Here is a 27,289-nt window from a genome sequence, read left to right as displayed (position 1 = left end):
CAGGAGGGCTCTTCTCCTTGTGCCTTTAGGGAATATGAGAGTATCTCCAAATTTGCCCTGGTCATCACATTGCTGAGAAGCAATGACCATTATTTGCTATGAGAAGACATAACTCCTGGGGTTGTGACTTCAGAGTAGGATACTGGATATGAGTGATTTCTGGCTCCCGATCCACGTGGTGTGGATGTTTTGTGTCGCTGCTGCCCCGTATCCCCGACTTCAGTGAACTGGGCAAACCACCCACCTTGGGTCTCCTGCTGGGATCCTGGTGGCATCTCATTTATTCCAAAACCTCCACATATCTGTGAACAGCACTTCACATTATTTACTATGGCAAAACCCATCTTGCAGCCTGCAGATAGGATGTTTTACAGTGTTCTGCTGCAGTTGTGTTTCTTGCTCAGTGTTACAAGAGTAAAAGGGCACCAGCCCTCCTGGGATATAAAACAACCCAGTATTTGGTGGATGGTACGTGGTGGCTTGTCTGTCCAGCCTGTAGGGACACTGTCAGGAGTGACGGATGCGCAGCGCTGCCCCGGGACAGGGCTGATCTGTTCAGAAAGAGCCAGGAGCTACTGAAGGAGCTGAGGTATGAGGTACCAGAATCATACTCTGAGCAGTGCTGTGGGTTACACTGCGCTCTTGGGCACAGTTTCCCTCTTGTTTTTCCTGAAGGAGGAATAGAGGGTTTGGAAGGTAGGTATATTCATAATATGGATATGAGGCAGCGTGTGGCCAAGAGGCCACCAGCATCCTGGCTGGTACCAGCACTGGTGTGGCCAGCAGGCCCAGGGCAGTGACTGTCCCTGTGCTGGGACCTGGGGAGGCCAAACCTCAAAACCTGGGGTCAGTTTCGGGCCCTTCACACCAAGAAAGGCCTTGAGGGGCTGGAGCGAGTTGAGAGAAGGGAACGGAGCTGGTGAGGGGCTGGAGCACAAGTGTGATGGGAGCGGCTGAGGGACCTGGGGGGTTCAGCTGGAGAACAGGAGCTGAGGGGAGACCTTCTGATCTCTGAACTGCCTGAAAGGAGCTTGGAGCCAGGGGGGGTCGGGCTCTGCTCCCCAGGAACAAGCGCCAGGAGCAGAGGAAACGGCCTCAAGTTGCACCAGGGGAGGTTGAGGTTGGATGTGGGGAACAATTTCTTCCCCAAAGGGCTGTGGGGCATTGGAACAGGCTGCCCAGGGCAGTGCTGGAGTCACCATCCCTGGAGGGTTGGACAGATGGAGATGAGGTTGTCAGGACATGGGGTAGTGCCAGGGGTCGGTTAATGGTTGGACTTGATGATCTTAAAGGTCTTTTCCAACCAAAATGATTCTCTGTTTCTATGATAAAAATATGTTTTTTACAAGTTAAGAGTCCTTTGGAAGTTTAATGAAAGTTAGCAGTTTCTGATATTAAAATTGCCACTTTTGTTGCCAGTCAGGGGGGCCCTTCTTCTCCCTCTGCCTTTAGGAGATATGAGAGTATCTCCAAATTTGTCCTTGTCATCACATTGCTGAGAAGCAATGACCATTATTTGCTATGAGAAGACATAACTCCTGGGATTGTGACTTCCCAAGTAGGATATTGGAAATCGCGGCTTTACAGCCTCTGTCCCGATGTTTCTGCTGGATGATTGTAAGCACTGTGCTCACACTCACACCTCAGCAAACCCACTTAAAAACGTGTTAATTCCTTCACATGTGAGAAAGGTCCTTCAAGTTCCTTAAATAAAAGCTACATTTTAAGGTCAAAATGTTATCATTGGAGACCAGGAACTTTTATTATAGAAATCTAATGCTGACCACATGGGTTTCAGCAGTGTCATTTTAAAAAATAATGCAGAGAATGGTGAAAATTCTGCTCATTTGCTGGAGGACAACTTGAGGAATGTTTTTTTATCTTTTGGAGGACTAGCATGTGCATGTATATTGATTTTTCTTAACCTTTTGTTTTGTTGGGAGATGGTTGAAGCAGCGTTTGTACTCTGAAACAAGCCACCTGGCATTTAGCAAATGCTATTTTTTTTTTGAGACCTTGTCAGATTTTTAATTGGTGAATGTGTCTGCCTTTTATTTACTGTTAGACTTTTTTTCTTTCCAATTAAAGGGTGCTATTTTTTTAAAAACTGGCCTTTAATAGCTGCTTTAATTGGGAGAAAACAAACTTTAGCAGTGACTCCATAAGACCTTATTGAAATCTTTGTGCTCAGCTTTCACACAGCCAAACACACAAGATAGATGTCAAGGAGAACTAAAAGTGAGGCAAAATATAGCGCATTTCCTACTTTTTTGTCTGCAGAAGTTGAAATTACAGGCAAAACCCTGTGACCATATTTTATTTTTCACAAGTAGACTTCTTTTTAATGCTTTTTGGCCATTATTTTCATGATGTTGATAGTGAACTTTGTTAAATGGATTCTTAGTAATGACCTGGCATTTGGTCTCTTTCTGTCTGCAGCAATAGAACTGATATCCCAGCTTGTGATTTAAAGTGAGAAAGACAGATGTGTAGCTTTTGCTCTCGCTGTTACATTTGGGAAATAGCTGCTACAAGAAATAAAACGGAGTTATTCTGATCTGTATGTACTGTAATGGTCTCTTAAAACCACTTTTATTGCTAATGGTGTTTTGCCATGTTATAGAGCTAGTGGTTCCTCCACAAGACAAGTAGCTCTGAAATTAATCAAGAATAAATCGTGTATGTTAGAATATGGTTTTAAACTATAAATTTTCCCAAAATGATCTTGAGGAGCTTGTATAAAATGTAGATGCATTGGCAATTTGTTGGGCTTGTAGCTTGATAAGATACTTGGTTACATGGAATAGCAACAATAGGTGAGGGTGGAAGTGTGAATATACAACCGTATGCAAAAGGTAGTAGATGTGGCTGTGCCTTGTGAAAAGCTCAAGGTATGTGATTTTTCAGCTCTTATTTTAGCTTTAAACAATGCACTGTGCCTACACTTCCAAAACTAGGAATCAGGAATTATCGGTTTTGTTAATTATTGCAAGTTTTGTTGTTTCAACTCTTTCAAAGATATTTCCTCTAACAGCTCTCGGTTCCAGTGCAGTATTGAAATGTTCAGGTTAATAGTGGCGTTTCCGGAGCCTCTTGCTGGTTGATGCAGGGCTGCTGTTCTGTGGCTGGTGTTGAGGATGGGTTCACAGCACAGCGTGGCCAAGGGCTCCGGAAATTCTCTTCGGCGTTTAATTATCCAGGTGGCAGATCTGAGTAGCGTTGTCCAACGTCTGCTCTTGCAGATTGGAAGATACTGATTCTTCTCTTGCAGATTCCAAAATACTGTTCTTTAGGACTTAAGTTTTCTCCTGGGAATGTAGTAATTCATGTTATAGCTGTGTTGGCTTTTAAGATCTAAAGTTAATTACAAAAAAAAAGGTAGAGTTGTACCTGTGTTCTCCTGTACATGGAAACAGTCCTGGACGGGTTCTCTTAAACCATTGCAGTCTGGTGTTTGCTCCAGAAATTAGCTAATCCCTGCCTATCCCTTCATCGTTTGTATTGATGTGGTGAAATCTGATTGAAGATGAGTTAATTTGGTAAAATGATGATATTTTAGATGGCCACAGGCTGCTCTGCCACTTCACTGCAGTGATCCTGCAAGACGCTAAGATCAACAGCTTCTGTGGAAAATGCTCTAACCGACTGTGCAAGTGGCATGAAAGATTAATGGAATGTAAGTAGAGGAGGAAAGTGTTTTATACTGCTCTGTTTGCTTTGCATGTTTAACAGCATTTTGAAGAGACTCTGTTCTGCTGTTTCTTGTAGTGAAGGAGTGAGTTATTTCTTTGCTTGCATGATGGAGATCAAGTTGTCTGGAGGCTGCGTACGTCGTATTCCCCTTGATGAGGATGGACTGTGCTTCCCTTTGTTTTGTTTTTAGGGAGAAGATCCTTTATAATTCTCTAGTCAGTTTACAGCAATACCCCATTTCCTAAACCTGTTGACTTCTACAGTGTGATTTTTGACTCCATTCTTCCCAGCACCTCTGTCTCCATGAAGGGATTAGTTTGTCTCCTGAACATTTTGATTAATTTCCTCAAATCTTGAATTTTATAGTAACTACTAACTTGTGAAAAAAAAAGACATTCGACATTTTACTACTGAGTTATTAATAAATTGCTAAATACGTTTTGGTTCTTTTTTCATCTCATTGCTGGCTTTGTTTCCTAAGGAAGCAACTTTTTCTAGTGGCTTCAATGAGACTCTGCAGAGGTTTCAAAACCTGTGTTATCAGATTCTATGCTTTGAGGTTAAATAGTGCTGGAAGCTCTAGATCACCCCACTTGGGACTTGGCTTTAAGACAACACTTTTCAATTAGAAAATTCAAATAAGTCCATTTAGTGTAATGTACTCTGGAAGTTTGTAGATTAGTGTAGACAGTGGCTGAAATACAGTTTTTCTCATCCCAGGTGCTTCACAAAACCTTTTCATGGTGTTTTGCTGTGATGTGGCTGTGTGGACCGTCGCACAGGCTGGCACAGCAGTTGGGAGGAAAAAAAAGCTCCTGAAATGCTCTACAAAGGCTCTTTTCTCATATAGGATTTTTTCATACCCATAGAAGTAAGGAGAAAAACCCTGGATTTTGTTTCCGCACTGATGTGTTTTATTCTGATCAACTTAGAGGGTTGAATGCTGCTAAGGTGTCTCCGGTGAACATTTTCAAAATGCATCTTTGATCTTGGGTGTTGCTTTATTTTCACTACAAGGCCCAGTTGTTGAAATGATCAGGATGGCACCCACTGTGCAATGTTGTGTTTGCCTCCCCAGCTTTTAGGGGAGGAAGAGGTGGTAACAATTCAGTGCGTTTTATCACAGTTTTTCTGCTGGAAGAGCACCTAGATGCATCTTCTATCCATCTGTGTAGTCAACACTTGATCCTCCCCACAACTTGCGCTTCGAACTCCTGCAATTCTGATCATTTACAGCTTCTCGGTGTCTGAGTAACTGGTTATGGTGGGTTCTGCTGGGCAGCTCAGCTGTGGACATGTTGGCTCATCTCTGTTTTGTTCCCTTCCCATTGCATCCTGACCTCTTACCTCTTAGTCACCTGTTGATGTTTCTTTATTGGCTTTTCTGCCACAAAGAGCTGCCGATGTCGGTCGGTGTGTCCGAGCGGTGGCTCTCGATGGGGTGGCTGCCGGGTTATCTTGGGGTTACTGCGCTATCCATGGCTAAAAATGATCACAAGGGTTCAAACTGCAATGAGAAAGCAAATACTATAATTGGTGTGTGGCCACAGTCATCAGCAAGAGGTGCCTTGTGCAAAAGAACTGCATTCTAATGGGTTTCTTTTTACTTGGGGTTATTTTATTTCTTTTTCATGCTGAAGTCTCTTAGGCACGTTGTGGTTGTTTCCTGCAGAGAGGAGACAGGGCTTTCTAGACATCCATAGTGCTCTGCTTAAATGATTATTTGTTGCTACTTGCAACTGCTTTCTTAGTTTAACTCCACGAATCCTTTGGTCAGAAAGTCTGTGTTGGCAAAGGCTGTGCTTTGTATGGGTGTTTGGTGTTTTTTTCCCTCTCCTGTACTTTACAAAGGCTTATTGTAGTTTAGTTTGTGCTTCAGGTCCTTGGTATGGTATAAAATGGATAATGAATAAAATCCCCTTCTCTAATTTTCCTTCTGGAAGGGTTATTTCTTCTGCTGTGTTATTTACTTTACTGTCTGGTGTGATATAAGAATATATGATACATTGTGAAATGTATTCTTGGGAGTTTTTACCATATTGATATATAGCACCTACCTAGCCAGTGCTCTCTACCTGCAGACTTCAAAGACAGACAGATAAAATTATTGTTTAATTGTGATCCAAACTGCAAACCATTGAAGACCTCACCCAGTTTTTCTGGATGGATCATAGTATGTCCCTTAAACACCGGATTTTGCCCAAGGCTGCAGCTTGTACTTAAGAAGCTTCTTTTGAGCAGGTTTCTGATGTTTTTGCTGGAGAAGAAGGTTACAAGATAAGTGAATCCTTTAAATTGGCCACATTCCTGCATGTGGCCTTGGAGTTGACCAAGCCAGGCTGTGCTGTGTGCAGTTGACACCACCAGCTGGCTGGATTATTGTTGCTTTAAACATGTTTTAAAGTGGGGAAGTAGAAAGTTTAACAAGGCACATGATGTGGTGCAGAGTAATGTGGAAACAGGTGGTAGAAAGTTTAGTGTGGATTGCTGTTAAAATGGGAGCTTTGATCCCCCCAGTGACTGAGCACTCGGTTCAATTGCACTTTGATAAAATGTTCATTTTCCTGATGAGATGAGAAATATTTCAATGTCATCGTCTTTCCTGTTTTTTGGTTGGTGTTTCCGACTGTCTTCAATGAACGTTTTCATTGGAATCAGCGACACCGGGTAAGCTGCATGCTTGAGAAAACCTCATCCACAAGTCATGGAAGGTTTTTTCTGGGTTTCCAACCTGCACTAGTGCACCATGTAATACTCTTTGCTGCTTTAAACCACAAATATTTGCTCTGATAATTTCAGAGGAGAGGAAAAGAGGCTCTATGGGGGCACGCGGAGGCTGAACACCTCCAGCAATGGTCAAACCCAGCAGGACCTGAATGGTCGCGTCCTGCAAAATGAGCCCGCATCTCCTTGTGAGAATTATTTAGTGTGTTGCAGGTGCTCATTTAGCATTAATTTTCCAAAGTTTATGTTTACATGTTGCATGCAGTTTCTCTTCTTTCGCTTCCACAGGAACATAACGCCCGCTTACTGTTGCTACCATGTTCTTCCCATGAAACAAATTCTCTAGTTAACAAATTGATAATGAAGACTCCGTTTGCTATCCATAGTTCAGCAGTAATCACTCTTAACAAGGCAGGTAACATAGGCAGGCAGTTATCCACCCATCCTAGCTGGAGGCATCAAAAAAAAGCCAATTTTCAGAAATGAAACATGTATTATTCATTAACGTGAACAATTTTCTCTTAAAATTGACACTTAATCTAATTTTCTTGGCATTTTATTGGGCAGGTAGGAAACTATCGGTGGGCCAGCAAAAGAAATTGCTCATCTGCCCTGGCAAACAAGACTGAAGCCCTTGATAATACAAACTGTGTGGGGAAATGGGGGATTTCTCAGTGTCAACAGAAATCCTTGGGGAGTCTCAAATCTGATTCCCACTGGAACTGCAATTTTGAGGTTGGTGCCTGTAAATGAAGAGTTTTAAAGGTTGTTATTAAATTCTTTTGGTCACAAAGCAAAATATGGGGGGTAAGGGGGCAACTTGCTTCTCTGATGCTGCAGATTGAAGTGCACTAATAGGGTGGCATATGCCAGAGCTGAATCTTCACTATATAGCAGGAAAATCAACTTGAAAACGCAGATGGAGGAAAGTCATTCATTCATTTGTGCATCCCTTGGAGAGGAAGAACAGCAGATTTCTTTAGTAACCCAAATATTCCCACATTTGCTGTACATGTTGCTGCCTTTGCAAAGGCTTTTCCTACCAAGTGTTGTGGGATGCCCCAGAAAGAGTTTCTTAGTCGCTGGCCTCATGGCTATTCTCATTTATATTAAGCTTGTTGTAGGAGTTGCTTGTGCATTAAATTAGCATCAAAGCTTTTTTTGTAGTAGTTTGGTGTGTTTAAGGGAACGTGGTTGTTACACAGAATAAAGAAGAATTTGTGGTGTTTCCTGCGGCGCTGGGAGCTTCGGTGTTAAATCCCCTTTTGGGGCTGGAGCGTGTTTGAAGCTCCAGAATAAAGTGTTAGGAAGGGAGGTGAATTATTTCCTAGTGTTGCAGCTGATGATCTCGTTGCAGCATTTCTGTCCTGCACTTCTCTGTTGTGCCACATGATGTGTGGTACAAGGGTGTTTGTTTTCTTCAGCTCTTGAGTAGCTTAGTAAACATCGTGCTCTTTCAGTTCACAACAATGAAAGGAATTTATTAGCTTGTGAGGAAATTATGGCTCGTTTTCTGTCCTTTTACACCATCTGCCTGCTGTGTTTTATTTTGTTGTGTGTGTTTGAATGCTGGAGAGTTTGCCTTATTTTTTTTTCATTCTCTTCCTCTCCAAATTAATACATCAGCCTGTACGTGTAAATTTATGGAGGAGATGATGTGGTAGTTCTGCAGTCCGGGTACCTTGGGTAGGTCTGTGGAAAACATTGGTTTGTCAAAACACAAAGAAATAAGCAACACAAAGTCCACAGTGTGAGAATAACTTGTTATATTGTGTATGGAGTGTGGTGGTAGTTGTTGCAGGGGCCACGTTAATTACATTGGTTCTTTCATCCCTGCTTAATGTGTTGCATTTTCAAAGCACTATATGTATTTACTATGGGAAACAGCAGCTATAGTATGTAGCATTTTCTGCATTATAAAAATGAGATGTGTGATTTTTCTCAAACCTCCATAATGTTTTAGTGGGAGAAACATTTCATTTTGCTGCTCAGACAAAAATGAGGCTTTCATGTCTGTGAAGAGAGAAGTTTTAACAGCAGTTTTGCAACTGCTTCTAAATACCATGTTGAGCATTTACAGCTGAGCATCCATAGTCACAAATCTTGCCTCCCAGTGTTTTGAATTACTCTTTAGCTTTTGATGGCCACCAAACTGCTGTTGAGCAACAGGTGAGGGGTCATTCTAACATACTTTTGGGTTCTACTTATGCCAACACACCTGAGATGTTGTTCCTTGATCTGTGGTGCTGAGGAAGGAGGCATCTCATTCAGTGTTCTGGACAGGTGCAGCCTCTTGAAGAGACAGAGATAGCAATTATTTTTATCAGTGTGAGTACATTTTTCTTATATATTTTATGTTTGGAAACTAGATGTCCCTGTCTTTGTGAACTATTGTAGTTGAAGGCTTTGGACATCTTGCAGAATGACAGAGCTGCAGGACCCCTGGAGAAGTTTTTCTACCTATTCCCCGTGCTCGTTGAGTTGCATGGTGGAAAGCAGAGAGAAATAATGCTTGTGATCCACAGATCAAATTTTACCAAAGTGGATGGTCTTAATGGACTTTTAAAGTTCATTTAATTCCAGTGGAAATTCACTGACCTCAGGGGAACTAGAAGGCTGGTTTTTATTCTTGTATTAAATACATTGTACATAAAAAACATGATCAGACACAATCCTGCCGTCTATCCCGTCTTCCCTATGTGGAAGTGACTGCGGTGAATGAAGCGTTTTGCATTTGTGTAAGCTGTGTTTTTAACTATGTAAAATCAAAAGTCAATGAGATTTGGCTCAATTAATTTCAGTTTTACTGCAACGTAGAAATGTCTCTTAACAGACTAACATCCAGTTGGAATGAATCTAATCCTATTGAGCTCTCGCTAATGAGACAGGCACACGCAGCCATGCAGCTGCCAAGTACAAATTACAGGTGTTGTACGGGGAGGTAGATTCTCATTTAGGAAAAAGTGAAGTGATCAGGGAACCCAACTGGAGATCCCCACCGAGTTCATCACCCGCACGCACTCCGTATCTAAACTGATGTTCCTTCTGTTTGTCATCTGTTTTGAATGCTTTTGTTTTTTGGGGAGTTTGAAGAAGCCAATGGATATTTATCACTGTTTCAGAATCCTGTTGTGTTTTGTAATTCCCCCTTCAAAGTTCCTTCTGCAAACTTTGCTACCCAGGCAATTTTGATCCTTTCTATTTGGCAAACAGTGTGTTGACTTTTCTTCCTTGCCACACATTTTAATAGAACTGAAACAAGCAAAGATGCCCTTGGCTTTTCTGCAGTGTTAGCAGGAACATACATAATCTCCAGAATAATAAGTATTCTTTGCTTTGCTTTTCTTTCTGTGCAGAGCAAGAAAAATAAATGACTCCTGTACCAAGGGCCTTAGGTAGGAATTCAGGTGTACAAAGTAATGTTTCAAATGCCAAGTGACATGGCTCCTTTTTGTAGTTACTGCTAGACTTGAAGGATTTAATGTTGTATTTTTTGAAGGAATGGAATATATACATGATAATGAATTACTGGAGTAGAGAGAAGGTGGTGAGGTTTGGTTTAAGTAAGTAAAGTGAGGGCTCATGTGATTGATAAAGTGATTTAAGAAGATGAGTAGGAGAGTCTTCCTGCTGGCTATAAGAACTTCTAAGTACTTGTACTGCTTGGGAATATGTTGCAGAAATTTATATGTTACAGCCATGGTGTTTGAACATATAAATTGTCATCTGGGAGAAGTTTTAATGTAACATTCAAAAAAAACCCACAATCCAGAAGAGGCGTTCTCAGTCTTACAGCACACTTATTTCTGACATTTTAGCTTGAAACAGCTTCTTATTTATATATTGCTATTCACATCCATTAAAAGAAAGGGTTTGCTTTTGTCTTCAGTGCTCTTTGGTTCTTTGGTGCATGATGGTTGGATGGATCACACAGGCTGGTCTGTCAGTAAAGTAAATGAAAAAGTGGTCTCTGCTTTTCCCATTCAGATCTTTGGTTGTGATTTCAACTTTATCCTATTCATAAAGAAATAATCCACAGGTACTTAAGGCAAACGAATGTGGGTAGAGGGGAAAAAAGAACTGTAAGGGTCAAATAGGTGTAGTATTATTTATCCCTTTTTGTGTAGTAAGTCATCCTTTTGTTTTACACTAGAACAGACTAGAGGGCTGTAAATATAGGTAAATGTTCTGGTCAAAATATGAATATGAGATTTTTAGGGATTGTTTCTACAATATTTTCCCCAAACAGGTAATTAAAGAAAACAAGAGGTTCCCAGTACAGGTGCTAATTCTGGGAAGATTTCCCAGTTGGTGTGTCTAACAGAGCCAGCTGGAAATATTGGAACACGGCAATAACGGAGCCTGGAACTTCCTTTGAGTTCAAGTCTTGCAGGTTGGGATCGCAGGCTGGAAAAATAAGTCATTTTAAGTAAAATTAATTGGGTCTTCTCCTTGGTGAGAGCATCCCGGGGAATTGCAAAGCAGCATTTCATGCAAGTTAAGCTCTGCCTTTCTTCCCCCTCCAGCTGCCTGGCAGCACAGGGGTCCCACCTGGAACTCTGCTTGAATGGATCATGGTGATCTTCTTGCAGGTTTGGAGGCTCAAATATCCTGGTAGGGTGAAGGCAAAGTCCCATGTTGGCACATGCTGTCTGTGTGTGTTTGTGGGAGTTGGGTAACTTGACTTCCAGCACCTCCAAAGTACTACTCAGCTTCAGGTGGTCTCCAGTACTGGAGTCTTCTGGAGGATGAGACCAAAGAAATCAGAGTCATTTTGGTTGGAAGAGGCCATCAAGGTAATGGAGTCCAACCTTTAACCCTCCCCTGGCACTAAGCTCTGTCCTAAGGACCTTGTCTAAATGCCTTTTAAACAACTCCAGAGATGGTGACTCTGCCACTGCCCTGGGCAGCCTGTTCTAATGCCCAACAGCTCTTTTTTTGGGAGAAATTGTTCTTAATGGTCAATCTAAACCTCCCCTGGCACAACTTGAGGCCACTTCTATTGAGGTTCCTCTAGACTGGTACTTTGTCTCCAATAGTGATAATACAAAATATGAGGGGCATGGGGCAATGCAGCTTTGGCCACTTGTTGGTGTCCAGTGCGTCTGTATTTCCCTGGGGTCTGCACTTGGTGAGTTCGGGATGTTGGAGGATTTACTGCAGTTATTTTCTTTCAGTATTTGTTTTGTCCTGTTGCCTGTGAATACATTTGAGTCCTTTTTCTGAACCCACTGAATGCTGTGAGCCTGAGATTCTGCAGCAAGGTTTTGAAGTTACCTTCCCAATGTGCTTTATCTTTTCTTAAACTGATCTCCTGTTAGTCTCAACAAGTAGCACTAGTTCTAGTAGTGTATGATTTGATGAAAAATGGTTTTGTGTACGTTATTTGTTATTCTGACTCCTGCAGACCTCAGTCATGTCTCCTTTCAGCCTTTTCTTTTCCAAACCAAAGAGTCTTGGCCTTGGCATCTCTGCGGAGAACAGCTGCTTCATCCCATCCCTTGTTTGAGTTGCCCTTCCAAGGGCAGCAGAAGAAAGAGGAGACCAGAACCATACGTAGCACTCCAAGTATAGACATAGTAAGATTTTATGGAGCAGCAGAGTGATTCCTTTGTCTTGCTCTTCTCTGGGCTACTGCTGCCTATGAAGTTAATTTTTCAGGGAACTGTGACTATAGAAAAAGGCTTGATTGGCAGCTACATTCCCAGTGTATGTTGCTGAGGTTCCTGAAGTCAGGCTGGAATCCTGTTACCCTTTTCTTTTTTATGGGTTGCTGATAATTTCATGCTACTACTGGCTGTGTCGTGGGTGGAAAAGATGAGGTCTTTGGAGTCTGGACTGACTGAAAAGGCGTGTAGTGCTCAGCCAGATGGATGTTTTTCCTCCCCTAAAGCTTCTTTATTTTGCTGAAAGTGGCAACAAATGTACATTACATATCTAAGCAAATAGCAAAATTACAACTTAAATTGATACTTTGTTAGTCATTGTCTTTATATCATTTCTGTAGGAATAAGCTTGTGGTATCTCCAAATGCTTCTGATTTCCAGCTCTACGAGCTTTGTCCTTTCGACACGTTCAGTGGTTTCTAAGATCCAGGTCCAGTTGTACCTCTCTCTCAGGCTTTGTCAACATCTGCGATTGGGCTGTGCAAATTTCTAGTGTTTTCCATGAAAAATATTTTTCCTATAGAGTGCAAGTTACTCTCAATTACAAGGGCAACAACAATGGGGCAGCACAATGTGATTCTGTTTAAAATATGCATTTGACTGGAAGGTGTTGGGAAATTGAAGTTGTGCAGGAACTTGCTGGAGAGTGGGAAAAGGTTCGTGGCATCTGCTGACATTAATGGTGTAGCTTGAGCCTTGGAGATGGGTCTTCAGCTTCTTTAACAAACTGCTGGCATTGCAGATGGATTTGAGCCAAAGCTTGAACAGCTTTGGAAAATCAAGGATTTGGAAATTGGATTTTGTTTAATTAAAACTTAAAACTTTTCTAGTCCATGATATGGTTCTGCTTCTAAATTGTCTGTAGCAATTCACGATTCTCCTGCAATCCATAACTCAACTTAGAGAGAATCGATGTTTTCATTAACTACCCAGACAAGCAATATTGTTCAGCTTGAGACTCAAACAATATGTCAGTTCCTAAAAAGTTTATACCTTGGTGTCTGGAGTAACCATGCTGAAGAAGATTCTTTTAGTAAAAATAAATGGTTTTGGAGAAAGAAAACGTATTCATCTGCACAAGCTTGAATGGAGGGTGATTTATTTCCTGAAACCTTGTTGTACATGTTTTCTATTCATCTGTTGTAGCAGGAACCCCAACCTCACTGTGTCTTAGAGGTACAGAATCACAGGATGGTTGGGGTTGAAGGGACCTCTGGAGATCATCCAGTCCAACCCACCTGCTAACGCAGGGTCACCAGAGCAGATCACACAGGAAGGTGTCCAGGCGGGTTTGAATGTCTCCAGAGAAGGAGATTCCACAGCCTCTCTGGGCAGCCTGGGCCAGGCTCTGGCACCTCAAAGGAAACAAGTTTCTCCTCATGTTCAGATGGACCCTCCTGTGCTTCAGTCTGTGCCCATTGCCCCTCATCCTGTCATTGGGCACCACTGAACAGAGTCTGGTCCATCCTCTGACACCCACCCTGGAGATATTTATGAACATTGATGAGATCCCCTCTCAGCTTCTCTTCTCCAGCTCAACAGCCCCAGCTCTCTGTCTCCTCATCAGAAAGATGCTCCAGACCCCTCAGCATCTTTGTGTCCCACCGCTGGACTCCCTCCAGTAATTCCTTGTCCTTCTTAAACTGGGGAGCCCAGAACTGGACACTGAACTCCAGATGTGGCCTCCCCAGGGCAGAGCAGAGGGGGAGGAACAACCTCCCTGACCTGCTGGTCACACTTTTCCTAACACACGCCAGGTACCATTGGCCTCTTGGCAGCAAGGACACATTGGTGACTCATGGTCACCCTGTTGTTGATCAGAACTCCCAAGTCCTTTTCTGCAGAGCTGCTTTCCAGCAGTTCCACCCCAACCTGTACTGGTGCCTGGGGTTGTTCCTCCCCAGGTGCAGGACCCTACACTTGCCCTTGATGAACTTCATCAGGTTCTTCCCTACCCAGCGCTCCAGCTTGCCCAGGTCTCGCTGAACAGCAGCACAAGCACTGGGTGTTTAATCCTATTGCTTTAACTGTGTGCTTAGTTTTGTTTTCTAGCACATCTTTATATACCACTTAACCTGAAATGTTTACATGACCTCTGCTAACAGGTGTTGGGTGTTTCTTTAGTACCTGATGTAATTCCATCCTCATTGGAGTCATGAGTGGGTTTCTCATCTCGGTGTGATCTTTGTGTGAGAGGTACAGCCAAATCCCCTGTAAAATGTGCAGTTTTTGGTATTTGGGAGGGGGGTGTAAGGCACCAATGCTGATAGTCCGCGGCACAACAAAAGAAAGAGGATTTCTTCTCATTTCCATGTGATATCAGTTATAACCTTCTGCCACCGCCATCTGAAAGCGAAAAGGGGTGTTAAAACTGCATAAAATAAAACACATCGCTCGGGTACATTGTCTTCTTTTAGGGGGTTGTAGGACATATTTTGGCTGTAATTCCGCTGTCCTCCTTGGTGTAACAGTCGAGTAGGACAAGTGTGTGTGTGCTCCTGTCCTCTGGTGCCGCGTTCCATATGGCAGCACAGATTTCCTTGCTCACTTGAGTTTTCTTAGCTGCTCTTTCTGGGATCGTGATCCCCTGTGAAATGGCTTTTTTGTTTTCTTTATAAGAAAGATGGTGGTGGTTTTCTTTGCAGGGAAAAAACAGTAGCGAACTGGAAGTTTTGGGGGTGTGTCTGCCATTGATTTTGCACTTGAGTCCCTACAACTTTCCCAACGGTACTGAAGAATTCAGATAAATCCATCAATTCCGAACTCTTCTTCTGTCCTGCTTGTTGTCGTCGAATACTCTTAAATAAACCATAAGGAAATAGGTTTCTCTCCTTTGTATTTTTCAACGGTTTGAAGCAGTTCTCACTGGCCTTTTAGCTTTTTCTGTAGAGGACAAGTGACTGTTATTGCAATACAAATGATATTTTCCTTTTTCTTGCCAGCAGGAGATGCGGGTTTTAGTTTGACTGGACCTCATTGCTTTACCAAACCCCAAGTCAAAGCCATTATGGCAGCAGAGAGCGGCAGCAGCGTTCAGCAATGGCTGTTTTGTCTCCTTCCAACTATTTGACCTTTTCCCACACAAACAGCTTAAGAAATCCAGAGAAAACACCCTCGTAGTTTTCTCCTACCCTGGATGCATTTTGTTCTCAGTCTTTTGGGTTGGAAACAATGGGCTGTTTTAGTCTTTTACTATTTTTATACTTTTTCAGTGTCCATCTTAAGGTGGTGCCTCAGTTCAGAGGCCTCAAATCCTGTGATTTCAATGAAGCAAGTTCCTATATGTCTACTGGCTGTATTTTTCAAGGTATATCACTTCCAGTGAGTAGATGCTCTGGATTTCTTTGCAAGTTGTGATTGTTTCATTATGTTCCAGCATATGAAGCGGAACAGTTGGTATGCAGTGATTTAAAAAGAAAACTCTTTATTTTTGCTTATTTTCTCATGTGAAGTTCTTTAAAGTGATACAGAAATTATTAATAGAGCTACAGAATGCATTCCTGCTGCCTCTTAAGGTTGTGATATACCAGTGTTTAGGTCATGGCCACTATAACTGATCTCCTTTGTACCATGAAATATACAGTTTTCAATGTCTATATTGGTGGTTTAAAACAGAAACCTCTATGGGCCATACCTATATTTCCAAGGTAAAGGAAGAGGGAAATTCAGGATGCTTTTTTTGAGTGCTATGTACTGTAGGATATATAAGAATATATGTTTTTAGCTACTGCTGTCTCCTGGGTCTTTCTGTTAGTGTTATTGAGTCACTCCAGGTGTTGGCATCTGGATCCAGTGGCAGGATGGGCCTCAAAGGGGTGAAACGGGTGAAGAAATAGAGGGAGGAAGAGAAGATTGTGCTGATTCTTGTGTAAATTTCAGAAATTGTAAGTGATGCCAAGACATAGTTTCCTTTGCCAGTGTCATTAAATTCTCAGCTGTTTCATTGGAGTCTCAAACTTTATCGAGGTAAAAATAAAAATCATATTAGATGATGTTATTCAGAAGCTAAAATAAATGAGAAGGGGTAATAATGACACTTCTTTGCTGCACTGGTGTAGGTTTGAAAGCAGATGGACTATTGGAAGGCATGGGTAGGTTTTGGATGCACTTTCTATGTCCGTGTGGTATTTCTAGTGCAGTTTTGGCAGGTAAGTGGTGGTAACTGCAGCACTCCTGACAAATAGTTGCAATGGTCCCTGGATCTAATGAATTTCTTCTTTATAGTTCTTTGTAAGTAATAAATCAGGATGTATTTCATATGATATACTGTGCCCATATAAATAACACTCTGGAAATGTGATAATTAATAGAAAACGTTACATTTTCATAAATCCCATTGTGTAGTATTAAAGGTCTAAAACATCTGAAAATTGGGGAAATAATAAAACACGACGGTTGTGTTCTTTTAATTATTTTCTTGAAGCACTTTGTTTTTTACTGAACATGAGACAGATGTTTACCAGCAATAAACTTCATTCAGTGTGTGTCTGTGTGCACACGAGTGTACAGACTAATAGGGGGGCTGCTTTGGGGTAGGTGCCACATAATTTAGGCAAAGTCTTCCAGTCCTTCTAGATACCTTGAAAATATCCCAATTTGTTTTCTAATCTTGTTGTCCTTAGGACTTTATCTACCAGCGATGATGTTGAGGATCGGGAGACTGAGAAAGGCCGCCTGGAAGAAGCTTATGAGAAATGTGACCGGGATTTGGATGAGCTCATCGTCCAGCACTACACCGAGCTCACCACAGCCATCCGCACCTACCAGAGCATCACGGAGCGCATCACCAACTCGCGCAACAAGATCAAACAGGTGAAATCTGCGTTGTAGATCTGTGTTTCCAGTGGCTAAATAGTTCTGGTCGACAACAGGGTGACCATGAGCCAACACTGTGTCCTTGCTGCCAAGAAGGCCAGTGGTACCTGGGGTGTGTTAGGAAAAGTGTGACCAGCAGGTCAGCGAGGTTGTTCCTCCCGCTCTGCTCTGCCCTGGGGAGGCCACATCTGGAGTTCAGTGTCCAGTTCTGGGCTCCCCAGTTTAAGAAGGACAAGGAATTACTGGAGGGAGTCCAGTGGTGGGACACAAAGATGCTGAGGGGTCTGGAGCATCTTTGTGATGAGGAGAGACTGAGAGAGCTGGGGCTGTTGAGCTGGAGAAGAGAAGCTGAGAGGGGATCTCATCAGTGGTTATAAATATCTCAGGGTGGGTGTCAGAGGATGGACCAGACTCTGTTCAGTGGTGCCCAACAACAGGATGAGGGGCAACGGGCACAGACTGAAGCACAGGAGGGTCACAGTATCACAGTATCACAGTATGTTTGGGATTGGAAGGGACCTCAAAAGATTATCTAGTCCAATCCCCCTGCTGGAGCAGGAACACCTAGGTGAGGTCGCACAGGAACATGTCCAGGCGGGTTTTGAATGTCTCCAGAGAAGGAGACTCCACCACTTCCCTGAACATGAGGAGAAACTTGTTTCCTTTGAGGTGCCAGAGCCTGGCCCAGGCTGCCCAGAGAGGCTGTGGAGTCTCCTTCTCTGAGACATTCAAACCCACCTGGACACCTTCCTGTGTGATCTGCTCTGGTGACCCTGCGTTAGGAGGTGGGTTGGACTGGGTGATCTCCAGAGGTCCCTTCCAACACCAACCACTCTGTCATAGCGTGTGCTCTGGGTACAAATCCGTGCAACTCATCTTTTTCTTGTGTGTTGTCCTTTTATTATTAATGTAGTGTTGTAAGATCCCACTTTAAGTTTTTATTTCTTCATTGTTCCAGCTACTTGTCATCATTCTGAACTAAAAAATGAATAGAGAAATCACGGTTACCCACTAATTGTGAGCTAGGCCTGATTTTCAAGTTGCTCTGTGGCGTGGCCGGGATTTGACTGTCTGGTCCTAATGCAGTGGTCCCAGGCTGTGTCTTACTGGCAACCCCTTTTCTGTGGAATCTTTCTGAGAACACAAGTAATTAAAAGCAAAACAAGGGGTGGACATGAAGTAGAAAGCTTTGTGATATCAGTTTTCATTTATTTTCTGGGCATGTTGCTATCAGCTTTTTGAAGCCCAAGAGCTGCTAAGCTATGGCCTTTCTGGCCAGTCTCTTCAGATTTTGATATATCAGCCTCCAGCCACCTCCTAAATAGTCTGAGGGATTCTTCAGCTTGCTTTTTGCTCAGAGAACATGCATTTTGGTGTTATTTCCAAGCTCATTTATATTGTGTGAATGTATATGAACCCCGTGCCCCCAAATCTTTCTGTATTTTGAGTGCTCACACTTGGGTAACGTGCCAGCGAATAACTCTGGCACTCGTTGTCATTGACTTGTTCCATCTGCTCTCTCCCTGCAGTGATAGATCTGTTCTTGGGGCTCCTGTCCCATCTCGCTGGGTGGTTTACTACACCCAAACTTAGCAAACTAGGCACCAAATTGATTCCATTTTTTTCCTGGCTCTGTGGAGGTTTCAGCTGAAAACCTTTCCCAGCAGCGCTTTAGGAGCAGTCGGCTTTTACCCTTCCTGGGTTAGGTACTGACCCTTCTGACTTTTTAAATTAATTTAGCATTTTGAAAGAAAATTAAACCATTCTGATGCTTTCCAAGGGCAAGAGTTCACTCTAGGATTTATGTCCAAAGTGCAGCACTTTGAAAGCAAAGATCAATTGTACTAAATTTGAAATATACGGTAGCCAGCGGCCTATTTTCACACAGTGTACTGAGCTTTCAGAGGTCAAAACAAACATGTAGGGGTGTGACCTTTTGGTCCTGCCTGGAACAATCACTGTGAGGGTTGAAGGACCTTTTGGTATTTCAGTTTTCTTATTAGTTTTGGTCGATATGTATTGAAGTAGCTTTGACCTGATCTCAGGGGAGGCCCCAGATCTGGTTTGTCATCAATCTGTATTACACTATCAGACTTTATTTTGGTGTTCCACTCTCGTGGAAGGTGGATGATCAGTTGTGGGAGTGCTAGATAGTCTAGATCCCTCTGTTTATCTACCTTTTGTAGCCAATTCTTGTATGAATTTCTCTTGGGAAAGGCTTAGATTTGAATCTAGCACTAGAGGTATTGCTCCTGCAAGACTAAATTAAGTAGATACTATTTGTCCTTCCTTCTCGCCCCGTGATTGTTTTGCTGACCTGATTTGGCTCTGTGCAGCACCAGAGCACTCATGATGCTGTGCTAGGTCAGTGAAACATTTTAATTTACAGTATTGAACAAGATTAAGTTTGAAATGTGTTTTATATGCGTTTTGGTTGGCTTTTGCAGCAAGTTATGACACTATTCCATTAGCTGGTCTGTTGGCTGAGGGTTTTTCTGTGATATTCTTTTCAGAAGGATGTTTGAGAAGTGATATTTTATTGAAATCGTGGTCTGTTCTGACTATGGATGGAGTCTGTTTTATGTAGCTATTGGTGTTTACCCATTGTCTGTGCTTTGGCCCATCTATGTGTTTCGCTTTTATATTTTTTAACTGCTTTTAGATGAACAAGGAAGGAGAAAGTGCAGCTGAAATGGGATTTCTGGAGGCCTTTGAAGGCTCATTATTTAAAAATAAATGTAAGGGCCTACTTGTGAGAGCCTGTATTCATGTGTAATTCAGTGAGAGCTCAGCCTGAGAAAAGGTTGGACCCTAAGTATTCATAACGTATCACAAAAACAAGAGTGGTGTGAAAGCAACGTGTGAAGCTGCGTTGTTAATTGCTGCCACATTTTAATATGTATTATTGATTTGCATTATGCAAGAGAAGCTGGGTTATACTGACCTTACCAGAGGATATTGGGAGAACTTGAAAGCAGGGATTGCAGGCTGTGTGATGGAGAAGAAAGGATGGAGAAGAAAATCCCTTGATGTTTCCTGAATGGGGTAAAATAGTAGAGACTTTGCTAATTAGAGAGAATGGCGTGAAGCTCCAAAAAAAACCTGAATGGCAAACACCAAGGTGTTTCTCTGAGTGGTGTTATGGCCTTGATAAATAATGGAAATGTTGAATCGAACTGTAATGTAGCTGCTGTTTGTTCTGGTGAAACCAGAGAAAAGAAAATGGGTATTGCTTGCGGTATTAGGAAAATGATTGTACTCCGATATAGTTAGATTTCAAGAAATGGACATGAGGACTTGAAGGAGGAGATGTGCAAAAAGATTGAATACGCAGATGGAAAATGTTTGCAGCAGGAAAATTAGTAGTGGCTTATTTGCTTTCACTGAAAATTGGATTCTTGCTGTATGCCAAAATACCGAATTGATTTTTGGAAAACATGCAAATAAATCTTTAGTCATGGTTAATAGGATCCTGCATTTGTTCACATTATGATACTTGGATTGAATTTTCACTTCTGGTACAGAACCTGCACTGAAAACCATTTCATGATGGGAGCAGTTCTGGTGTTCGTATTGTTTCACTTCAGCCAAAGGAACGGCCACAAAGTTTATGGGACTTTGGTTGTCCTGAGATATTTTTGGAATTCCTAGTAAATGTAGGAAAGGGCTGATCTGTGTTAAGCACCGGTTACAGGGACAGATTTGCTTAATCTGTTGATGTGTTGCTTGTAGGTGAAGGAGAATCTGCTGTCCTGCAAGATGCTGCTGCACTGCAAGCGGGATGAGCTGCGCAAGCTGTGGATCGAAGGGATTGAGCACAAACATGTCCTGAATTTGCTGGACGAGATCGAGAACATCAAGCAGGTGCCTCAGAAGCTGGAGCAGTGCATGGCCAGCAAGCGCTACCTCAACGCCACTGACATGCTGGTAAGACGTGGTGCCTCGTGCTGCCCCAGTGACACCAGAAACACACTGGGCAGCTGTCTGATCTTCTATCTGTGGTGGTTTTTTCCTCATTACTTTGTCATTTGCTGCTTTCTTGTCTTGGGATTTCCCTTTGGTTTGCTTTGATCCTTCCTGACTGGTCTCAGGGTTCCTGTCTCCATCCTGTTTGATCCTTGATTTCCAGAGCTGGTTTTCCCTGTTTGCTTGTCCTGATGCTTTCTCATCTAGTTCTTTACCCATTTGATCTGCACAGAAGATTTCCTTTGGCTTTTGCAACCTGGTGCTTGATTTTAAAATGAATTTCCCAGACAGCTGCCTGCATCATCTTCTTTCTTTATAGCTTAGAAATTATTTCCAACTCATTTTTCTGGAAGAACTATCCTATTTCTTTGCTGTTGCATGTCCCCGAATGCATTCACAGCTTCGGTCATTATTCGGAGGTGAGACTGTCTTTCACCATTTAGGTGTGTTTGCTTCTCATTGTCTTCTTGTAGGTCTTTTACCAGGACTCTTGATTCTTTCTACTTATTTCCAGCTCTTTCTTCATCCTTTTTTCTCCCTCGCTTCAAGTGTTTTTCCTTTTCAGTTCCATCTCTTTTACAAGCATACCTTTCAATTCCAGTCTTGTAGAGGTGGAAGTTTCTTGAACTTCTCTAATAACAATCTCTTTATTATCTTCTTTCTGAACCTCACAAGCACACTTCTTCACCAGGCTCCAGTCCTTTAGTTCCTGGAACTGTCTTCTACTGCTAATTAATCATTTTACAAGGAAGATCCTTCCCCCCTACTCAATCCTGATATGTGTAGTCCTGAATCCAGCTCTGACCTCTCCTGTATGAGAGATGGAGTTACTGGATCAATTCCAGGGAAGGATCACAAGGATGTTAAGGAATAGGAGTATCTCGCATTTAAAGACAGACAGAGAGAACTGGAAACAATTCCCTTAGAGAAAAGAAACCTCAGGGTTGTAAGTGTCTGATGGGATGGTGCAAAGAAGACAGTCAGACTTTTCTCAGCAGTGCCCAGTGACAGAAGAGGTGATGGGCACAGATAGAGATGTAGGAAGTGATACCTGAATGTCAGAAAATGCCATTTGACTGTAGGGCTGGTTGAACACTGGGACAGGTTGCCCAGAGGGGTTGTGGAGTCTGCCTGTGTTTCACAATCAGCCTGGCTGTGGTTCTGGGCAGTGGGCTGGAGGTGCTGATGCTCGAGCAGGGGCTGGATTGATGGTTTTAGAGGTTCTTTCGAAACTTAACCAGTCCCTAATTCGAAAGTGAAGGTAAAAGCGAGAGAATGCCTTTAAGGAAATATTTTCGTTGCCTTCCTTAGTCATTGTGGGGGTTTTTTAGCTTCTGTCCTTTGTATTTCTCTTAATTGTGCATCTTTGCTTCTTTTTAATAGTTAATATTCAACAGGATAAAGAGCTGGAAGACTTAGTGTTGTCACTTGATGTTCCTGGAGCTCTGACTTGAACGTAATTTCCTTCCTTGTGTTTTACCTCATTTTACCTTAAATGCAGCTTCCTAAAATTTGCTTTGTTTCCTCTGAAACCTTTTCAGCAGTTTGGTGTCAATCTCCTCATCACTTTCTCTGATGACATGTGGGATGTGATTTGGATTTTTGTTGCTGTCGCATCCTCTGATTTCCCTCTGTTATTACATTGTTTTCTGTTGCTCATATTCTCATGCTACACCTGATGCAATAGTTTTTCTATAATCTGGTCACAATTTTCATTCTTCCCTTTCTAAACCATCTCCCAGGAACCCTCTCCATTTTAATTCTCCTTAGAGTCTCACTGTTCTTTTATATGAACCATTGTCTTATATCTTTCCCACTCTTGTGAACTGTCTGGGGTGGGTAATGTTTCCATTTGTGTTGTATAATATAGTGTGGAATGTTTATGATACTTTATATAATATTGTGTAAAAATCTATTAGCATTTGTGAAAACAGATGAGCAACTGAATGACTTGAAGCAGCAAATATGAGGAGAATGCGGTCAGGTTTGGCCAAAACTTTGGTCAGGTTTCAGATGCTGGAAATCGGCGTGTGGTGTTTGGCTGATATTTTCAATTAGGAGATGTGAAATAGATGTGAATTGAGGGCGTTCAGTGTAGGGGTGAGACCACAGTATTGAGAGTTGACATTACCAATTAAAATGTTAACCAGTTGCTGCTTTTTACTGGTGGACTTGCCAGTTTGCTTTTTTTCTTTTTTAATTGAAAAAATTTATCTTTTTGGAAGGAAATTCCAGCCAACTGATTTATCTTGTATTCCAGATAAGAAATTAATAGGAGATTATTAATACTTAGTTTTTATCATATAATATACTTTAGAAATGGTTTGTGATATATGTATTTGTGCCATCTTACTGTCTTGCAATATATTGTGTGTGATTTATATTTACGCTTACCCATGTGTGAATGTTTCTAAGCTTGCCCAAGTCTATGAGATAGAGCCAATATTAGACCTCACTGAACTATGGTCTTTAGTTTACCATGCTGGTTTATTTTCTTATCAGAAGAGTAAGATGGTGATGTTGGAATCGCTCACTGGCTGCAGGATAATTCCTTTCTCCTTCTCTATGATATGAATATTGTTTAAAATAATGACTGAAGTGTCAGGGATGCTGAATTTCCATAGATCTCTCTGCCTTTCTGCTTCATTCCTCGAGGTAAACAGATGCTCATGGCTTATAAAAAGCCACAAGTGATGTGCCAAGGAGGTTCTATCCCTCATGTTGAAATTAGGACACTGATTAATATTGTTGCCTGTAGCCTTGTGATATGTACAATCGAAATTAGACCTTTGCCGGCGTCGTGTTAGGTTAATGCAAGGACTCTAATGACATAATTTCTGGTTGCTGCATCACATTTCTGCAGTCTGTTCATTGTATTCCACTCACATTAATTGAAGTAATTTTGCCACTGAAGCATGTTTCAAACCTCTGCATTTAAATTGAAATTTTAATTCCCTCATTGTTTGGAGAAGACAGCTGAAGATGGTTTGTTACAGGTTTCATTATCACTCAAAACTCTCCAGCTGCTGGTTCTAATGTGCAATGACTGAGTAATGCTGGGAAGAATTGTTAATAAAAGAATGGCAGCTTTTCCCAGTAGTATGAACACAATGCAAAGGTATTTTATGACAGCTTACGTTTCTATGAAGGTAAAATTGGTAAGTGGCAGCTTTTTGTTTCTGCTTCTCCATCCATCTAGACAGAGCAGCACAGCTGAGCTTCAGATGTCGTGTATTCATGTTCTGAGTTCCTCCAGCATCTTGAGGACACACGCTCCGGTGGGCAGAGCTGGTTGGGTCAGGTTTGCTGTTCTGTGATTGCGCCTTGCACAGGTGTAATCCAGCCTGCTTTGGAGAAATTACAAGGGTCCAGAACAAATACAACTCCTGTTTGAGATCAAACATGTCTCAGTTATTTTCACTTGATGTATATTATTTTTAAAAAATGAGTCAGTATATTTTTCTGTTAATGATCTGTATTTCGACTCCATTGCCTAAAGGAATATTCACTTGTGTGGCATTTGTAGGTTGGGCTGGATGATCTCCAGAAGTCCCTTCTAACCCTGACCATTCTGTGATTCTGTAATTGAGTGGGCATATGTGTATATTTTCTGTTTAAAGTAAAACATAAAAAGGAGGCTGAGGGGAGACCTCACTTTCTAGAACAACCTGAAAGGAGGTTGTAGCATGGAGGGTGTTGGTCTCTTCTTCCAAGTAATCATTGATAGCACAAGAGAAAATGGCCTCAAGTTGTGCCAGGGGAGGTTTAGATTGGATATTAGGAAAAAATTCTTCCTGGAAAGGGCTGTTGGGCATTGGAACAGGCTGCCCAGGGCAGTGCTGGAGTCACCATCCCTGGGGGGGTTGAACAGATACAGAGATGATGTTCTGAGACATGGGTTAGTGGTGGACTTGGTAGTGTTGGGTTAATGGTTGAACTCTCATCTTGAAGGTCTTTTCTAACCTAAATGATTTTAGGATTATATCATCATGTGCTAAGAAGGGAGTTCTGATGCAGAAGGAGCTTCCTATAAAAAGGCAGCGGGCTGGGTCAAAAGGGAGAGCAGCAGAGCTGGTGGCAGAGGCTCGTTGGGATGTAGGTTGTGTTTGGCCTGGAAGCACGAACTTGTTTTCTGGAATGCTGGAATCCAAATTCATAGAATAGTTTGGGTTGAAGGGACCTTCAAAGCTCCCCCAGTTCCCCCCCTGCCATGAGCAGGGACATCTTCACCAGCTCAGGTTGCTCAGAGCCCCGTCCAGCCTGGCCTGGGATGTCTCCAGGGATGGTTCAGCCACCACCTCTCTGGTCAACCTGGGCCAGGCTCTCACCACCCTCAGGGGCAACAATTTCTTCCTCATGTCTGGCCTGAATCTCCCTCCTTGAGTTAAAAACCATCACCCCTTGTCCTATCACAACAGGCCCTGCTCAAGAGTCTGTCCCATCTTTCTTCTCAGCCCCTTTTAAGTCCAAAAAGGCTGCAATAAGGTCTCCCCGGAGCTCTCCAGCTGAACACCCCAACTCTCCCAGCCTGTCCTCCCAGCAGAGCTGTTCCAGCCTCGGATCATTTAGGGATGGAATGTGCTTCTAGAAGAGATGTTTTTAGATCTGTTATATCTAAAGGTAGATGGTGTGGTTGCTTAACTATATGTTGTAGAGGTCTGTGGTCTTGATCTAATTATTCTCATTTTACTGTTGACCCATGAGGTACCCACAGGGAGAGATTAATATTTTCCATTTGATTAAATAATCTAAGAGATAAAATACTAAAAACAGCTGAAGGAAGAAATGTTGTTGAATCAAGTAATTAAAGGTTGGATCACAATACAATTAAATGAAAATTGCTTAGGCTACGTTCTTTGCATTTTCTGGGTCTAGCTTTGCAATTTTAATGAACTAATGCCACTTTGTCAGAGTATATAGTGTCTTTTAAAAAACCCTTTTAATTCCAATAGAACATGAAAAACTTACTCTGAACTTGATTTATTAGTGCAGGAGCACAGTTCCTTGGCGTTGGGATTGCGTCAGGCAACCAAACAACGTGAAACTGCAGAAATACATGCACAGGATAGCAGTGGGGGTGACTTCTGTTCCCCATTGATTTGGTTGATAGGACGATGAGAAGAAGGTAGGAAGAAGGAAGTATGGAGCCCTCTGACTAGTCCTGACTTAAGTTTAAGCTCATGTTGATTTGTGTTACAGAGCCAGGAACCGATGTGCATGTGTGTTTGACACGAGTGCATCCTTCTCCTTTAGCCTGCATATCTTTGTCCAAAAAATACAAAACCGAAGTGGCAGTAATTTGTTTCTCTAGAAGTAGGTCAGGGAATGCTCCAACACCTACTTTTCTTGTGTTTTTTTCAATGTTAAGGACTCAATTCACTTTCCCTATGTCAGGGAAAGAATAATATATGTCTCCTGCTCTGCTTTCTGAAATGAAGAATAGCAGGTTTTTCTCAGAGCCGACTGCTTTCTTACTACAAGTTTGCATTGTTGCCGGTTTGTTCTTTTTCTGGAGTCAAGCTGCTGGCAGCTTTGTTGCCTTCAATTAAATGTACCCAGGGTGGCATCCAGCTGTGCAGGACCAGAGATGGGGACGAAGGTAAGTTAGGTCATTTGCCATCGTGCTGACGCAGCAGTTAAAGCACATTGAGTTCACCACCGGTGGCCTCATGATGCATTAAATGTGTTTTTGCCCAGCTCTGTCGAATGCAAGATCTGCGTTGGGTTCAGTTTTTGAAGAGCATTATTTGATTGTGAAATCTGGCCTTGATATCAAGAATGTAACTGTCTGAACTGGAGGTGCTGACCAGCTCCATTGACGTATTTTATAAGTAAGCTTAACTACAGGGCTTTGCAACACAACTGAGCTACTCGGTGTGTGAGAACATGATCAGACGATGTTTTAGTAAGTGGAAACGCTGTAAAAATGATGGTGAAGCTACCGAGGCAGTTGGAAGGGAGAGGTTGTGCAGGGAAGGAAATAAATTAACTATGGATAAGAAATATAGGAGAACAGCGTATGAGGACAAGGAACCCAGTTTGTGGTGGGGAGTTGGGTTGAACAAGGAGCTTCAAAATATTCCAATGTCTTCTCCGCAGCAAAGAGCCGAAATTGCTCTGTATGTACTCGTGGTTTCTTCTTGCTCATCCCATAGTGAATGTGTCCTGCTTGATAAGCGTCTCCTATTCCTGTGCACTTCATGTTAATCCTCTGCAAAGGGATTTGGAGTGATTAACATCTTCCCAGAAAACGCTGGATGTTTGTAGCCCTGGGCAGGGTTGTTGAGGGGAGGTTTAATTTTTGGGCCTTGAATGGAGCTGCTGCCTGCGGTTGTTCTCAGTGTAGCACGAGGAGAGTATTTCAATTCAGTACCATGTAGTGAGCAGACTTCTTAGACTGTAAGTAGTCTGGAATAACGAAATTT

At 42.3% G+C, this 27,289-nt stretch overlaps 1 protein-coding gene across 2 annotated transcripts in view; it reads left to right on the top strand.

Annotated features, from left to right (window-relative positions):
- EXOC4 (exocyst complex component 4) overlaps positions 1 to 27,289 on the top strand; it is a 422,037-nt gene that overhangs the window by 4,201 nt on the left and 390,547 nt on the right. For both annotated transcript variants that reach the window (XM_082075021.1, XM_082075022.1), the window contains exons 2-3: positions 16,706 to 16,895; positions 20,631 to 20,825. In XM_082075021.1, coding sequence (XP_081931147.1) covers positions 16,706 to 16,895; positions 20,631 to 20,825 — 385 coding nt within the window. The remainder of the gene's footprint in view (positions 1 to 16,705; positions 16,896 to 20,630; positions 20,826 to 27,289) is intronic.

The sequence above is a fragment of the Streptopelia decaocto genome (genome assembly GCF_964273445.1).
Source record: "Streptopelia decaocto genome assembly, chromosome: 1".
NCBI lineage: Eukaryota > Metazoa > Chordata > Aves > Columbiformes > Columbidae > Streptopelia > Streptopelia decaocto.
Note: the sequence above shows the minus strand (reverse complement) of the source record. Positions and strands in the feature narration are given on the sequence as shown.